This window comes from Cotesia typhae, unplaced genomic scaffold, assembly GCF_013202065.1.
Source record: "Cotesia typhae breed Kobodo isofemale line unplaced genomic scaffold, CoteBio_Ctyphae contig_26, whole genome shotgun sequence".
NCBI classification, from domain to species: domain Eukaryota; kingdom Metazoa; phylum Arthropoda; class Insecta; order Hymenoptera; family Braconidae; genus Cotesia; species Cotesia typhae.
Window position 1 is genome coordinate 2,355,127 of NW_027423732.1, and position 17,665 is coordinate 2,372,791.

The following is a 17,665-nucleotide window of genomic DNA, read 5'->3' on the forward strand; positions in this document are numbered from 1 at the left end:
AAAAGAAAATTTGATAGATTTTCATGAAAATTCACAAGAATTTTTTATAAAATTTTTTTATTGAAAAATAAAAACAATAAATTTCTAAAAAATTAAATTATCAACTAATAAAAATTTTTAAATCTAAATTTAAAAAATTATGATAATATTAATAATAATAATAAAAGTGACCATGAATAAAAAAATAAATGTCTTTGACAATCCAGCGCTAAGACATAATTCATTTATAAAATGTGCGTTACACACATATAAGTACAGAGGTAAATATAAAAGTAGTTGTGGCAGTAGTGCGGCTTCTAAACTAATGTATCGGCAAATTATGAGCTCTAACAATCCAATGTTATTTATTCAGTACAATATACCTTCTTACCTTCTTTTCTTCTCTACTAGCACTTTAGTCTTTACCTCACAATCCATCCTATTGATATTATTATTTTCCATTACCTTCCTCACCAATTATTATAAATTATCAATTATTAACTATTAAATCCCACAAACTTCATCTAAATTGTAAAAAATGAGCGGTGTGGTTCTTAAAAGGTCAATTAATCTCATGGGGAGGGTTCAATATTTTATTTTAAACTTCTGAGTGAAAAAGAAGACAATAATAAGCTATGTGACAATTATTTGATATTAAAAGTGATTTTTTCTATATTTAGGGTAATAATTAATTTATTAGAAATTTTAAATAATTTTAAAAAATGATTTTTGTTTGGTTGATAATTATTACCGGAACGATAGCGATTGACAATGGAAATTGTGCAAAGAATCAAACTATTTTGGAAACTAGTGGTGACGCTATTTTGACAGGTAAATTTTTAAAAAATATAATTAATTAAATAATTTTAAGTTTGCAAAGCAGATAAAGTTCTCATTTGCTGTAAATTTTAAACAAGAAGTTTAATTTTTACTTTTTTGGAAGTAATTATCGCAATTTGTTAAGCAGAATAACTTTTTATATGGTTTTAAATCAATCTGTTCAAAAATTTTACAGTTATCACCAAAAATCTCAAAAAATTTCATTTTTTTTCAATAATTTAAAAACGGCTTGATCGATTAGCATTAAAATGATGTCAAACTCAATTTTTAATGCCCCCTATTGATTGCCACATCAAAAATTACAATCGCTTAAATAATTCTAAAGTTATCGTCAAAAATCTCAAAAAAATGCAATTTTCCAATTTCTTTCAATATTTTTTGAATGTTTTGAAAACGACTCGAAGAATTAACGATTCAATAATGACAAACTGAACTCTCAACGACCCCTATCAATTGCCACATCAAAAATTTCAATCGGTTCAAAAATCTCAAAGTTACCCTAAAAAAAACTATATTTTTAAAATGGTATTAAAAAGTTACAACTTTTGAACGCATTGTTCGATGTTGATTTTTTTGATGGCAATCGACGTAGTTTGCTAAGTAGAAAAAATTTATATAAGGTTTTGAGTCAACAGGTTCAAAAATTCAAAAGTTATCCCCAAAAAAACCACAATTTTTTCACTTTCTCCTGAATTTTCTAAATATTTTCAAAACCACTCGATCAATTACCTTCAAAATTCTATCAAATTTAACTTTCAACAACTCCCATGAACTGTTATCAAAATATTTCTCTATTTCTCTTGTTTCAGTCTTCATCGACCTCTTCCAGGGCCAATCATGCAACGAGACGTCATCAAAAGGCTTCCAAGAATTAACGACGACTCTTTACGTAACATCAACCTTAAACAAAATCGACTTTACTCCCGGGATTTCTCTAGGTCAGCCCCTTCTCAATCTCAACCCCTCCCCCATCTAACAATCTCAAAATTCCAGGTCTGAAGATCATCGACACCTGTCAGGACTCATCAATCGCCGCGCGAGAAGCTTTGCTGACCTCAATCGAGTGTCCAGAGTCCTATTCACTAGGTCTGCTAGTCCCCTTGCACTATCAAGAGGTCCTAAGTCCGCTTGCGAGCTTCGCGGAGCTACCGGTAACCTACTACAGCTCTCTCCTGATCCCGAAAGTCTCCATAGCCCTGGATTTCTTGACCCGAAGCTTTTCGGAAGTGGATCTGCTGCTCACCGATTCAATTTCGACCTTAGATCTCTTCATGAACCAGTCCCAGAGCTTGAACCTCTGCATTAAAAGCGTGGACAACGTTGCACAGCTAGAGGACAATTTAGCAGGCACCATCGTGCTTTCCGGACCAGAGTCCTTCATCAGGTCCTGGATCAGCGAAGCCTCTTTGAAGACCTGGGTGATCATTCCCTTGGACGATTCCGATGTTGCAGACATCCTGCCACCTGGATCTTTCATCTTAGCACCGGAGACCAAGATCCTCCAACCTGCGGACTCGGAATCTGAAGAGGACCAGATTAGAATCCCAGTTCCGATGATCACCAGCTTAGGAAAGCCCTTGGTTGGCATCGCAGAGCTTTTATCGACTCTCAAAGGCCCGAATTGCAGCGAATCCTGCACCCTGCCAGCCTTTGACGTTAAACTGGTGCCTTCTGTACCCAGTTCAAGAGTTCTGGAGCTCCTGGGAATCGAGTCTCAGCGTACCAAGTGGACAGTCTTGCAGAAAACTGAATCCGAAGAGACCTTGAAGTCGATTCTAAGCTACGAAGTTGATGATTCAGCGCAAATTAGGCCTCTAAAGGGCAAATCACGCCCTTGGAATCAGACCAAAGTCATCTGTGAGGATTCTGGTCAAGCCAGGACCTGTTCTTGCATCAACAAGCCCAGAATCCGGACCACGGAACCTCCAGCTGCTGGAAACTATGAAGTTTTTGTGCTAATAGATGCCTGGTGCATCATTTTCTTAGTTCTTGCAGTTTTCGGCGCCCTGCTATGTCTCTGCGTCGCTCTATTTGTAGGCTATAGACTTATTATTGATGAGTTCATGGACGGGAACCCGGTTCTGACTTTGGTGCTGATTGTTGGAACGGTCTCCATGCTGAGTTCTGTGGTGGTCTTCTGCTTGGTTGATAATGAGGATCAGGAAGTCTTAAATAAATGGAAGATCTTCTCATCTACGGTTTCCACGGGGTTTGTTTTCTCGCTGATGCTGGCCAGGAGCTTTTTTCTGGCGTTCTCTACCAAGGGAGTCTTTTCTAGTCATATTAATGGATATTTGCAATCTATCATGGCCTTCTTTGTCAATTCGGTCCAGCTTGCTATTTCAACTGTCTTCTTTTTCGTAAACGATAGCAGGTCCCAGGATGTGCTCAGCAGCTATCAATTTGTTGCTTTGTCTGGTAAGTTAGTCTTTTCCATGTGTCTCTTTTGTTACATCGATTCTAGCAAAAATTCATCATCAAAACCTTCAAAATTAATCTAAATCATCAAATTTCTACTTATTTCAATTGTTCCTACCCCAGCTAAGTATTCTACCGAGCTTTTCTTTAATTTATCCTCTTCTTTCATCAGTTCTAACCAGGATTCATCAGCGAAACCTTCAAGATCAATCTAAATCATCCATTTTTTTGGTTTTTCATGGATTTCTAACACCATTCCATCTAGATTTCTTCAGTAGATCAATATTTTTTTCTCCAAAACGCTTCCTTATGTCAATATTGGCCCGAATTTATTATCAAAACCATCCGAATTGATCTAAATCACCATATTTCCTGCTATTTCATGGTTTTTCTTTCAAACTTCGTTCATTTTCACGCTGGCAAAGCATTGTATCAAGTCCCTTTTCAATATTTCTTTTTTATCTATCAATTCTAACCAGAGTTCATCGGCAAAACCTCTAGAATTCATTTGAAACATTAAAATTTCTTCTGTTTCATCAATCCTAGCATCTTTTCCCTCAAAATTCCATTATTTTTACGATTTCTTCTCGGACGAAGCATTATACTGCGTCTTTCTTTAAGGAATCTTTTTTTTTCAATCATTCTAGCCATATTTCATCACGAAAACCTTCGAAATTGCAAAATTGATCTCAACTATCCAACTTTCTTATTTTTCATAGCCTTGCAACCACTTTTAGTTCGAATTTCTATCATTTCTGCTCTAATAAGACATTTTATCAAGCTCCTCTTCAATAAATTTTCTTTTTCCATCACCCCTTACCGAGATCCATCACTAATACCTTTCCAATTGATTTAAACCTCTTTTTTCTTGCAGGGTACAATATCTTCCTTCTACTAGCTCTTTTGATCATGTCGTCTCTAATCTTCCACGTTCCGCGGAACTACCGCGAAGGACGGTGCTTCTTGTTCACCAGCCTAGGTCTCTTAGGCGTCTGGTGTATCTGGATCCTGGTCTTCTTCCTAGTTCCACCTCCATGGCGAGAGACTATCATAGCTCTGTCTCTCATCGCAAGCTCCTACACGCTGATCTCTGGGCTAATTCTCAAGGTCTTTTACATTCTAACACACCTAGAGCGGCAAAACGATGTCCGAAGTCCATTTGAGAATGCAGAATTCCGCTCGGAATCTCGTCGCAGATCTTTTCGTCAGGTAACAACTTCTGAATTCAGATTAATTTAGTGACGTAACAAACAAACTGGTTTGTTAATACGACTTGACTAATGTTTGTTAAGGGAACTAATGGATTTGCTACTATAAATATCCTCATTTGAGGAATAAAATCGTTTATATGCGTATGATTGTCACTGCCTTGCTATTGACCTTCAAAGCTTCTGGGGCTTCCTAAGAGGATCAATGATGCATTGATGACATAATAGAGCTTACCCTCTCTAAATATCTAACTCTGGTGATCTTTATCCGCAGTCGAGGCTGCCATTCCACGACTACGTCTTGCCCATGGAGGGTGTCGGGAACCAAGCGAGACTTCAAACCGAGCCGAACTACTACGGAAACTCCAGTCCAGCTGATCGGAACTCGAGGGCTGGCGGCATCTGTGGGCACTCTTCGCAACGACAAGACACCCGCGATAGGCAAGGCAACCTTAAGGCGGATTCTGCAATCGGGTTCAACAATTACGCGTTCTCTGACATGCACGAGACTGAGAACCACTATGTTGTTCCGCGCGTCTGCGTACAGAATCCTCATGTAAGTACAAAATTTTTTGATGTAATTTTTTCTGGGATTTTTGAAGGTCCAGAGCGTGTTTTTGGTGATTTTTGGGGCGGAAAAAGTGAAAAATAATTTTTTTTGAGGTGAAAGAAAGTAAAGTTAAAGCCCTCGCGGTTTTTTAAATACCGTAAATTTTGGGTATCAATGGGAATTTTAGAATTTTTAAAGTTCGGCGATGAGTAAATAAGTGTACAGTAAATATGCGTAACATTTACAGTTTTAATGCTGTTAATATAGCGTAATTTTCCTATTGCATTGCCGTAAATATTCTGAATTTATTTTGTAATTTTTTTGTAATAATTCGGCAAAAGAATTGGCTTAAAGTAACTGAAGTATTACCGTAAACATACAGCATTTATATCGTATGAATATCAAATTTTTGGAGCATTTCTAAAACCGCGAAGGAGAGAGAGAGAGAGAGAGAGAGAGAGAGAGAGAGAGAGAGAGAGAGAGAGAGAGAGAGAGAGAGAGAGAGAGAGAGAGAGAGAGAGAGAGAGAGAGAGAGAGAGAGAGAGAGAGAGAGAGAGGGGGGGATTCGCGAAGCGAGAGTTTAAGTGCATGGATTTTTGGTATTTTGGGAAAAAAATTTTTTTTTTGGGAAAATTTTCATTGGATTAAAGTACCGATGAATTTTTATTAATGGAAAAAAGGGGTTAGAAAGCCTTGAAATAAAAAAAAATTTTAATTTCTCTTTTCATAATAAATAATAAATAATAAATAATTGACCAACAGACGAAAAAAAAGGGCGTTAAAGTAGAGGTAAATTACGCACAGCCGACCTACGAAGGCCACAGCTACCACGATAATTTACCCCGAGGCCATCCGCAGCACTTCGACTCGGACAATAACGACGATTGCACAGAGTCGGAAATCTACGTCGAGGGAAAACGGCTCTCTCCGACACGAAAAAGCCCGAATGAAGCTTACCCCTCCCGGTGTTCAAGCCCCCGGCTCTATCAAACGGAGGCGACCATCAACGAGGAGAACGAGACCAACGAAGACGCTGCCAGGGTCACTCGATTCTGACATTGAGATTTGATTTTGATATCATTCTCAATTTTGTAAAGTTGTAAATAATGTAGGAAAAAATAAAAATTGACCCGAAATTAATTTTTATTGAGTTAAATTTTAATAGTGATTAGATCTCTTACTCCAAAAAATATGAAATCAAGACAAGAATTTCTCGAAATAAGACAACTAGTGCTCTTCAAAATAATTTTCTTGAAGCAAGAGTATTTTTCTTGAATGAAGATATTTTTTTTCATCAGTGTAGGTATATTAGTTTATCTACAAACACATATTATTCTCCAGACGTATTATTTTAATTACTATCATTATTTTTTTAACTTAAATTTGTAATAATTAATCTTTGATATTTTATTATGTAAACAAATTCTTATTTATTTATTTACTATTTTGCAATAGTATTAATTAATTATATTGTACTCAAAATAATCTATTTTCTAAAAGTAATTTAACAAAATTCGAATGCCTCAAAATCAATTGAAAAAAAAACGTCCAAGCGCCATTTCGCTTCTCCGTCTGCCATCTTAGTATCCATCAGCCATTTTATGTCTCGCACCAACAGTTAACGTTCCAGAAACTTCCGCAGTGTCCGCCTTTGAACCCACGTCTTTTGCACTCGGCGTTGCAGTTTGAAGTGTAGTTGGTGGCGCCCCAGACGCAGCTTCCGATCAACTTGTCCGCTTGAACGCCATTTTTTGGAGACGAAACGATTACTAAGAACGATAGGCATATTAGCAATAACATTGAGCGGTAGTTTTTCGCCATTTTTGTCTTCTCAATCACTGACAAAATTTATTATTATTATTTATTTAAATTGATGTTTCTGTTAAAAGGCAGAAATTGTAACTGATTTCTTCTCTCGACAGCCTTTTATATTTATACCCTCGAAGGTTGTTACAGAAAAATTTGCAGAGTGATAAAATTCCGCAGAATAAGGAAAGTCTCGAGAATGATGATTATAATAATAATTAAGTGGTTTATCCTGTTAAAGTTGACGTCATTGGTAATTCCTACTTATAAATAGAAGCTGGTATATTTATTTTTCCTTATTTTGTGGATTTGGAAGGAAATGATGATAATAATTTAGATGCAAATTGATATGCTTCATTTTTTACAATATTGTTTGGATACAAACTTGTTCCAGGTCGTAAAATTTTGTTCAACATATCTAAAGATATTTTTAAGGTAAATGAACCGGGTAGTCTAGAGTTTTTAATATTAAATATTAAATTTATTAGCTTCGAAAATATTTTTTTATATTTAAGGAGGTCTTTTCGCTCCAGTACAATAATGAATTTCTAAACTACTGCCCTTTTTGAGCTGTGATGTATACAAAAGATCTGTTTTTTTTTTTTCGGTAACCGTTTTTTATTCTTTCTTGTCATTTCTTATTGATTCCTTCACCTATTCAACAAATCGACACGTTGGTTGCTCCTGATGAAAATACCCTACGGTCAAGTTTTTAATGTATGTTATTATTTGCTTACCGATGGAAGATTAGTGAAATGAAAGAGCTAGAGCACAGCTCCCGAGAGAGTTTTGGTCAATAGTTTCTACAGCACCAGTAGTTCTTCTGGAGGCCTCAGCCAGTTTTATGGAGACAATAAAACTTCCTTTTTCTCGAACCAAGTATTGGCTAGCCTAGTTGACGTGTCTTTTACACGTAGCTCCGCATTAGTTTTTACGATACTTTGCCACATTGTTACTTGCAGTTGTCATGTGCAACAATTCGAAGCAAAGTCATACATTTTGCAATACATTCAGTCAGACACATTACTTCAAACTACTCAGTCGCTAGCTCGTCAGGCAAATCGTCTTTACTTTTTTAAATACTTCAAAGACCTTGAGAGTTTCAAAACATTTCTAATCTTCTATTCTGTAGGATTTATTTTCTAAATTAATCATCAACATAATAATAGTGCCGCTGATTAGAATTATTTTTTGCTTCTGTTGCGTATTCACTGGTCACTTTTCAAATGGAAGCAGCATTCACGGTTCAGAAATCAAATCACGCCTCATGAATCATACGGTGAGTTGATTTTTTTGCACGCCTTGAGCTCAAGCGTGACCAAACTTTTCTTTTAAATTTAAATAATTGTTAACAGTTTTTAGAATTACTCTTTTTTCTTGCAGATAGAATTAATTGATAAAGGGTTTGCAAATAATTCTAACTCACTGATAATATCTTCTGACTTAGTTGATGACAAAGTGGCAAGCCGGAGTATTGATAATGGAAGTCCGCTAATTGTCATAAATGGTGATCCGAGACGGAAACAAATCGAAGGATATCTGAAGAGTCTCATGATAAAAACGTTCTTATAATTTTCTCATTCCTTGGAAACCTCGATATTTTGAAATCATACTATGTGTATTATGATGAGAAAAAAGAATCAACCATGGTCTACACTCTGAATCCTTACACACCATACGCTCCGCGACCTTGGAATCAAGTGAAATCATCAAATGCAAATATCAATAATAAAAGAAAGCCGACACTATACGGTTTGCAGTATCCAAAAGGTAAATATTAAGTTTCATAATATCATTTACGATTTAATTGTATAAGCTTCATTATTTCTTTCAATTGGTTCTTAGATTCGGAGCACAACTACAAAAATATTGATTTTGATAAAACCCAGCACCTAGATGGTCATGAAATAAAATTAATGGTCTCTATCAGTTCAAAAATTCTACTCAAATCGTACAATCTGAGAAATGTTAGTGCCTACATGAAATTTTTTGAAAAATTCAAAGACGTCGTTTCGATGAAAGACTTCTTAATCGTCAGTATGATGCGATTAACATTAGGAACCAGTTAGCTGATACGAATCCTAAATTGACTGATTTTGTGACAGATTATCATGAAATATACTTTTCAATTCTGACGAAGAAAACAGATTATTTGACAGCACTCACCGAAATCCCCATAAATCTGCAGTTAATCTTTACCACACTCTTAGTGTTGTTTTTGATTGCTATGATTATAATCATGAACAATATATTTAACGTGAGCGAAGGAATCATGGACATTGTTAGCATGTCACTGAGCATGGGGATAATTTCTCCAATGGGTCGTCTCTCGATGAAGATAATTTATTTCTTCGGATTTTTATTCATTTTTGTGGTCATGCCCGAATTACAAGGAGAAATCTCGGCAATTCTATCCCAACCTGCAAGACGCAATGTTGAAACCCTAAAGGACTTATTCGACAACAAATATCACGTGTTTTTCAGCATGGAATTGACAAGAGACATACTTAATGAAAAATTATGGGTTACCGAAGAGGACAAGAAATACTTGCATCTAGTGGATGTACGTGATCTGGAAAAATGTGTGAAAGTAGCCCAACAAAATTCGACCATCGCTTGCATTGACTTGACTGTAACCCAACTCCACAACTCCTTAAAGCTTCGAAATCTCTACGTATCAAAGGAAATCACGTTCAAGAAATATTTTGTGTTTTGGACAAAGAAGAACTGGGCGCTTAGGGAAAAAATTGATAAAGTTCGTTCAATAACGGTGGAAACAGGATTATCATACCATTACAGTCAAGAGAGAGTAAATAATTTATGAAAAAAGATAGACAAAATGGAGAAAATCAAAGAAGCTGAAAACTATGAACGGGTCGACTTTGATAACTTGGTGTTTTATTTCATTGTCTTTGCAGCTACTTTGCTGTGGAGTTTGGTCATATTTGGAATTGAACTCATTGTTGACTATTATCACTCCAAATATCAAAGACAGGAAAAGGAGCGACGGCAGTTTATTGAGAGATTGAGAGCGCAACTACGGATTATTTTACCCCAGGTCGAATAGTTCTGTCAAACACTCGTGAGTGATTCAAATCAAGAAAAGTCAACCATTCAATTAGCAAATGAGCTTTGTTTTATTTTTTTACCGATTATTGTAATTTATCTGTGAATATTTTTTTCTTTACTGCGTGATTTTACGTTTCCTACACAGAAATAACGGATTCTTTGACCCCCTTTGACACGGATTTTTTGACCCAAGAATTTTTTTTTTTTTTTGCTTAAAAACATTTTGTGCATTTTGATTTAGAGTTTGTATGATCTCCTGCACTGCAAGGGTAATTTACTCAGTATTGTAATTAAAATCATTGTCTATTCTATCTTATGGTATTAAACTAATAGATTGAAAAATATTACTGCATACTTATTTTAGTATATTACATTTATTTAGAAGTATTTTGTTTAATATTTTTTTTTATTTTTAATAATTTATATCGAAAAATAAAATTCATTATTTTAACACTATTAATCATTTTATCGCTCTCTCCAATATTATCAATTCACATTATATTAACGTTAGCCGGTCGGAGAACTCGTAAATAAACTTTCCTCGTTAAGCAATAGGTTTTTCCAGATTGCGACAACGCTCACATCTTCCATAAATAATTCTTTGATAAGTGTTTGCATAAATAAATATATGGTAAATATTTACAAGTTTGGTCAACCATTTTTATTTTTATTTTCATTTTTTGAAAAGTTGACTATAACAATTTTAACAAATTGTATAAATTAAAAAAAAAATTTATAAATTTTTCAGAAAATTGTGAAATTCAATTATTTTTGTTTGTTGTTTTATATACTTAAAAAAAAAAAATATATATCAAAAAAAGATAAAATAGAAATTTTATCCAAAAACATGAGAGCCAAAATTTTTCCCAACTTTTGAAAGCAAAAAAAGCTATTAAAATCTTTGTTTTTTTCTTTCATGACATTTTTTATCATAATTACGCCGTAAATACAAGCAGAATAATAAAAAAAAAATTTTTTTTAATTTAAAAATTAAAAAAATCTAATTTTTCAATCTTAGTTTTTCACCTTGTGATGGCCTCAAATCTATTCCAATTGTGAGCATTATTAATAATTTCCTTAAAACTTGAAATTCAATTTAATTTTTTTTTGTCTGAAGAATTTTTTTCAATTAAAAAAAAGTCGATACGAAATGAAATTATCTTAATTCAGCAATCTAGAGCAGGTGTGCTCACTGAATCGATGAATCTGTATCACTTTACGGTGAGCGTTAGTCCAGACTTTTTTTCTACAATCCTTTGTGTTTTTCAAATCTTCGTAACTTTGCAGCTACTTATTTTAAAATTACGATCAAAATTTTCAAATAAACTTCGAAGAATCTACTTTAAGACTGAGTCACACCAGAAGTTTAAAAAAATTTTCCAGAATTTTTCCAGCGCATCCAACTTACAATTGTCGCAATTCTAGAAAATTATTTTTCAGCGAGTTTAATAGCCTGTCATTGGTGTAAGAAAATTTGTTTCATGGCTTCGTCAGTGAAATCATCATCTGAAGAGTCTCAGCTTTAAAATAAGCCCAGTCCGGCAGCTCAAATAAATTTTTAACCTCAAATTTCCTGCGTCTCCATCAAAAAACTAATTTACTTAAAAAAAAAACGCCTTTTTCTTTGCTTTAATTGCTTGGAATTATTCTTAAAAATTTTTTTTCATGTCTTTGCCAGTGGGACCATAATTGAGAAAGCCTCAGTTTTAAAATGAGCCCGGTCCTAAAGCTTTAAAAAATTTCTAACCTTAAAATTCCAGCGCCTCCAGCAGAATAGTTAAAATTGTCATAAAAAGCCTCTTTTTTGCATTAAGCCAGTATAAAAAAAATTTTCTAAAATAATTTTTCCATCAAGGATCATGAAATCCAAAGAGTTGACGGTATTTTTCTAGTAAAATAATTTTTTTTCCAGTAGTTTAAACTTAAAAGCGATTTTTGAGCATCTGAGGCTAGGAGATAAGCTTGTAAATAAATTGAAAAACCCACTGATTCGTAAGTAATTATTTTACCGAGTAGGGTTGTCCGACGGGGTGGTGCGCAGAAACAGTCACCGGATGATATATTCCAGTGGAGGTATTAAAGGGTGCGTAGACCATGGAGTTGTTCAGTTTGGAAGCGAATCTAAGACCTCGGTGTTTAGTTTACTTCGGGTTCGAGTCCCGCGAAGGCCTTCAAAATGGCGTGAGACACCCGGAAGCTTCGTTACAGATTTCTTGGAGGATGGAGGCCCCAAAATTGAAGTTAATTCTTGTGACTCTGGTCTATTTGAGCCTGTTCCTGGATAACGTCCTCCTGACCGTCGTCGGTAAGTTACCCAGTATTTTATCGCTTATCGGTAATTTTCTCAAGCAACTTTCGTTCTAGTGCCGATAATTCCCGACTACCTCTGTAGTATCGGCGAAAATTCGACGGACGAAAATGGCCGCGTTGGACTTCTTCTGAGCTCAAAGGCGCTGGTTCAACTTCTGCTGAACCCTTTTATTGGCAGCGTTACTTCTAGTGTCGGGTACTTCAAGCCCCTCTTTATCGGCAACCTTTGCCTGATCCTTGCCGCCATTTGTAAGTATTTTTATTGCTCCAAAGTTTCTCAAGTCAGAAGTTGCCTAGTAACCTTGCATTGTTCCAGTGTTTGCGTTTGGACGATCTTATGAGTTTCTGTTCCTGGCTCGAAGCATCCAGGGAGTTTCTTCCGCTTGTATTGGAGTCTCCGGAATGTCCATGGTGGCAGCACAGTACGCGGATGAAGGAGAACGTTCCAAGGTTATGGGATTCATTCTCGGCAGCATTGCTCTGGGAGTCCTTGTTGGATATCCCATTGGATCCATTCTTTATGATATCGAAGGCAAGATGGCGCCATTCTTGCTAATTTCTTCACTGATCTTGATTCCGCTCAGTAAGTTGAATTTTTTATTGAAGTTAACTTGCACATAGATTTATTTATTATAAACCGGATTGTAAAAATTTACTCTTTGTATCCATTTTTAGATTCTTACAAAATTTCAAAAAAATCGGTCGGATAGTTTCGGAGATATTGCAAAAAAACAGTGGATCAAGAACATTTTTGTGAAAATTTTCTTGACCCATCGTATTTTGACTGTAACTTTTGACCTAATTGACAAATTTGATCATAGATTAAGTCAATTAACTCAGTGTTCTTACCGGTAGATTCTTATTAAATTAAAAAAAAATCGCTTAATTAGTTTCAGAGATATTGCAAAAAAATAATGGATCAAGATCCTTTTGAGGAGTTTCTTGATATATGAATTTTTTATGATAACTTTTGATCCATTTGACTGTTTTGACCCAGTTTTTAGTAATCGATTTTGTGATATCACTCCAAGACGTCCATAAACTTTTAAAAAAATCGGTCAAGTAGTTCCAGAGATATTGCAAAAGAATAATGGATCAAAAACATAATTTTGAAAACTTTCTTGATCCATTATTTTTTTACATCTTCAAAACTACTTGACCGATTTTGACCCGGTTTGAAGCAATGGATGCAAAATCTCAACTTCTGAAACCTTCCTAATTGAAAAACTAAAAAAACCCCATTTAACATACTGAATTTGAAGATTTTCAAGTATTTAAAAAAAAAATAAAACCTTTTTTTTATGGGTGACACGTTCGATTTTTATCCAAAAGCTATCCGATTTATTTCAAATTCCATAGCAACCTGGGAGCAACCCAACGCTTTTACATTTCTCAACCCCAGTTTCTATATATTTATCTATTTAGGAGTTATGATGACTCAACCAATATCCAAAAACTGACTTTAATTTTCAAACCAGGCCTTCAGATTTTCTTGTGGGACACAGAAACGAATTCCAAGAACCAGAAAACCGAGTCAAAGACCAGTTGGACAAAACTACTTCTCCAGGGCAAGATTCTGATCATAGCAGGTGCCATTTTGTCGTCAACATCTCCGATGGCCATCTTGGAGCCGTGTTTACCGATTTGGCTGCAAACTAACATCAAGCCTAAGGTAATTCCTGAATTTTCTTAAAATTGAGCCACAAATTGAATCCATTTCGGTTGTAGAAGTGGCAGCTGGGCATGGTCTTTATCCCGGACAGCGTTGGATACCTTCTAGGGACAAACTGCTTCGGAATGACCGCTTATCGGTATGGAAGATGCAAAACAGCTGTCCTTGCGATGGCACTTGTTGGTATCAGCGTGATCTTGTTACCGGCTGCGAATACCATGGGGCAGCTGGTTATCCCGCACTTGGGCATGGGGTTGGGTATCGGCATAGCAGATGCTGCCTTGGTACCACTGCTGGCAAGTCTCGTCGATCAGGACGGAAACTACGGGCCTGTTTATTCAATTCAGCAGGTTGCGGTCAGCCTTGCTTATTCTTTAGGTAAGTTCCACTTCGAAGTCCTGTAACTCCTAGACAGTTCGTTCTAGATAAAATTCACATCAGAGCTTTTCTGTAGAGCGGGAAATTTCCAATGAAAGGTACCGAAAAGTCATTAGAAATTTCCAGCCGTCTCAGATAAATTGCAGGAAATAAAGGAATCTGTTTTAGCGGATACGAAAAGTAGATTTTTTTTATTTTTTCAGGGCCGATTGTCGGTAGCGAGCTTGTCCGGATGATTGGCTTCCAGTGGGTTATGAGGATAGTCGGGCTGATAAATCTCGCGTACTGCCCACTGCTGATCTATCTTGCCATAACGAGGAAACAAGCTTTGCTGGGTCGAGATGTAAAAGAGTATAGTTCTATCAACAAAACTAGCCACGACTACGAGAGGTTTCAAGATGATGATGATCTTTGATTTGAATATTGAATTGTATTCCAATGTAATTACCAAATAAATTAATTTTAAAGGTTATTTGATCATTTTTTCGAAACACTGTTGAGGTAAACGGAACTCATTGGAATTCTAGAATGGATCAATACATCGAAACCGGGTTCGCGGTACTCGGAAGTTTGTAGTGATTCCAACGTTTACTATTGCATTTAAAATCAGTTGGAAACAGAGATTTAGGAATCAAAAATTTAGCCGAAATTTTTTTTAAGTTCCCGCTAAGAAAATAGAAAATTTTCAAAAACCGGAAAGTTTTTAGATTTACCGAGTTTTGATCAGATCTCGACGGTTTGAGTTCCTAGAAAGCTTCCTTGACTATGCCTTTTCCCTCTGTGTGTGTGTGTAAATCTCTGATAACTTTTGAACGGCGCATCGGATTTAATCGAAATAAATGACGTTCCAAACAGTTCCATTGCTCTTAGATTTCTAATTCTACTTCAAAAAATTTGAGTCGATAAATTTTAAGAAATCTCCAAAATAAAATTTCCAAAAATTCGTTTTTTTTTTTAAATATCTTCTGAACGGCTCAACCGATCGATTCTAAAAACTATTCAGCTTTAAACATCAAAAAACTACGTCGATCGCTACCGGTCCGGTCAAAATCAGTTGATTCGTTCGTGAGATATCGTTGTCGGAAGAAATTGAAAAAGATGTTTTTTTCAGAATTTTTTAAAAAATTGTCGTCTGACTAGTTCCCAATTCAAGATTCTTTAAAGAGCTCAGAAAATTGCGTTTGATGCTGTAAACAACGAGAAAATCGGTTGACTCATCCAAATTTTTTTTGCGGTTTGAAAATTGGAAAAATAATCTTCTATGGAATATCTATCAGACTTTTGAGCTCGAAAATATAGAACAGCTATTTATCTGAGCTCGGAGAGCTCAAAATAACACAAAGGCTATATTGTGAGGCTCTAAGACATCAAAAACAAAAGAACTGATATATTGAGCACTTAGGTATGAAGTTAGCGGGAAGTTGCAGGGATGGCCTTTTGGGTCAACCGTTTTCCTAATTTTTTTATTTTGGAAAACTTGAATATATCGAAATTTGATTACCTTCAAGATTTTTTGATGTGTGAAGTTCAAAAGAGTTTGAAATAATGCAAATAAATGATGGATCCAAAAAATTTTCGAGATTGTATTCTTGATCTACTGTCTTTTTGGAATTTTTTTGAAATTTTGTAGGGATCTAGAGGTAAAAACACTGAATCGATCAAAACTAATCTGGTCAAATTTGGTCAATTGGATCACGAGTTATCGTCAAAAAAACAATGGACCAAGAAAATATCCAAAATAATTTTCTTGATCCGGTGTTTTTTTTATAATATCTTAAAAACGACTAGATCGATTTTTTTGAAATTTTATAGGGACCTAAAGATAAAACGATACAGTCGTTTCTAACAAGCTAGATGAAAATCGGTCCATCAGTTTGTGAGTTATCGTGGAGAAAAGATAAAAAAAACTTTTATTTTCCTAAAAACTAAGTATCATTCTTATTGTCCAAGTTGAAAGTTTACTAGATCGTTGATGAATATTCCGACTATATCGAATACTTAAAAGTTTAGTGCGTCTATAAGACTGTTTATATATAAGTCAGCAGAGGTAGTCGAAGTTTATGTGCCCGCAAACCACTTAGTAATTAGAATTACTAATTTCTCCTTTGATACCACCGCTGAGTAAATTGTACATTAGTATAATATTAATATATAACGGGTGAGTAATTTTAGAATAAAACTAAAATATTAATTAATTTATTAATACCGTAGTGTATTAATAACTGAGATTAAAAAAGATGAATTAAAAGAAGAAATAAGCAAATGTAAGAGTTACTTTACTATTCACTTCCCATTCCTACAGTTGAAGCACTTCAGTATAATGAGAGTCGAGTAGAAGTGCTGAATAATTAAATAAAGCCACATTGTCTGAGGTGACTAATTACTTTCAATGACTGCCCCAACAATTGTTTTTTAAACATAAGTCATTTGGATCAATAAAACTTGAGTTACGATTGCAAAGTAATTTTCAATTTGTCTTCAATTGTTAGTTTTATAATGAATTTCCGTGTTTTTTTAGGTTATATGCTCGTATCTGATCCATAGATGTCATATATGATCTTCAAAAACTCATCTGACGATGTATGACAGTTAATATCACTTCAAATGTAGTTATAAACGATATATTATCGTATCTGATCCATCAGATGTCATATATATGATCTCTAGAAATTCATCTGATAACGTATTACAGTTAACATCACTTCAAATGCAGTGATAAATGTTATGTGATCGTATCTGATCCATCAGATGTCATATATATGATCTTCAGTAACTCATCTAACGACGTATGACAGTTAATATCACTTAAAATGCAGTTTTCAAAAGCTATATGATGCTATATGATCATATCTGACCTATGGGATCTCGTATACGATCATATATGGCAGGAAATAATTCATCTGAACATATATGACAGTTTAATCTACTTTAAATCAGAATACAGATATTTGTTGAGCTTATAAAGTTGTATAATTGTTCTTTCTGATTTTTAGAGCACTATTAGTCTAGAACATAAGCTTGATGTTTTACCATTAGTGTCAGATAGCATCATATATCTTCAAATTATTATCATGTACTGTTCCAAATGAGTTTAAATTTAAGTATTGTTTCAAACAATCGTTACTTCAGATTTTTTAAGTTCCATTAATACAAAAAAATGAACTTTATATGACACTGTTAGCGTCAGATAGTATTATATACGTCTAAATTACTATCATATACCGTTTTTAACTAACTTAATGCCCTATCGAAAAAATCCATATGGGAAAGCAGTCTGGATTCTCACATTTTCGGATAGATTCCCATATGGTTTCCTTTATAGGAATCCAGGGTAGGATCCTACATAAATTCCCATATTAATCAGACAAAGAAAATTTATTTAAAAAATTTCAATAAATATGAAGTTATTGCTATTATTTAATTATTAATTGAAAT

The 17,665-nt window shown here is 34.7% G+C and overlaps 3 protein-coding genes across 3 annotated transcripts; all 3 read left to right on the forward strand.

Annotated features, from left to right (window-relative positions):
* The first annotated feature begins 259 nt into the window (after positions 1-259).
* On the forward strand, positions 260-6,592 carry Boss (G protein coupled receptor bride of sevenless). Its single transcript, XM_074239822.1, has 6 exons — positions 260-810; positions 1,629-1,757; positions 1,813-3,237; positions 4,112-4,446; positions 4,720-5,001; positions 5,758-6,592. Exons 1-6 carry the CDS (start codon positions 702-704, stop codon positions 6,049-6,051), a joined length of 2,574 nt encoding a protein of 857 aa, XP_074095923.1. The 5' UTR covers positions 260-701; the 3' UTR covers positions 6,052-6,592.
* Positions 6,593-7,637: 1,045 nt separating this feature from the next.
* On the forward strand, positions 7,638-10,336 carry LOC141525377 (uncharacterized). The gene is made up of 3 exons (XM_074239850.1): positions 7,638-8,080; positions 8,185-8,571; positions 8,647-10,336. The coding sequence occupies exons 2-3, from the start codon at positions 8,448-8,450 to the stop codon at positions 8,868-8,870; spliced, it is 348 nt and encodes a 115-aa protein (XP_074095951.1). The 5' UTR covers positions 7,638-8,080; positions 8,185-8,447; the 3' UTR covers positions 8,871-10,336.
* Positions 10,337-11,491: 1,155 nt separating this feature from the next.
* Positions 11,492-14,693, forward strand: LOC141525367 (synaptic vesicular amine transporter). Its single transcript, XM_074239836.1, has 6 exons — positions 11,492-12,175; positions 12,235-12,429; positions 12,497-12,763; positions 13,659-13,852; positions 13,909-14,230; positions 14,434-14,693. Exons 1-6 carry the CDS (start codon positions 11,965-11,967, stop codon positions 14,643-14,645), a joined length of 1,401 nt encoding a protein of 466 aa, XP_074095937.1. The 5' UTR covers positions 11,492-11,964; the 3' UTR covers positions 14,646-14,693.
* The last annotated feature ends 2,972 nt before the right edge of the window (positions 14,694-17,665 follow it).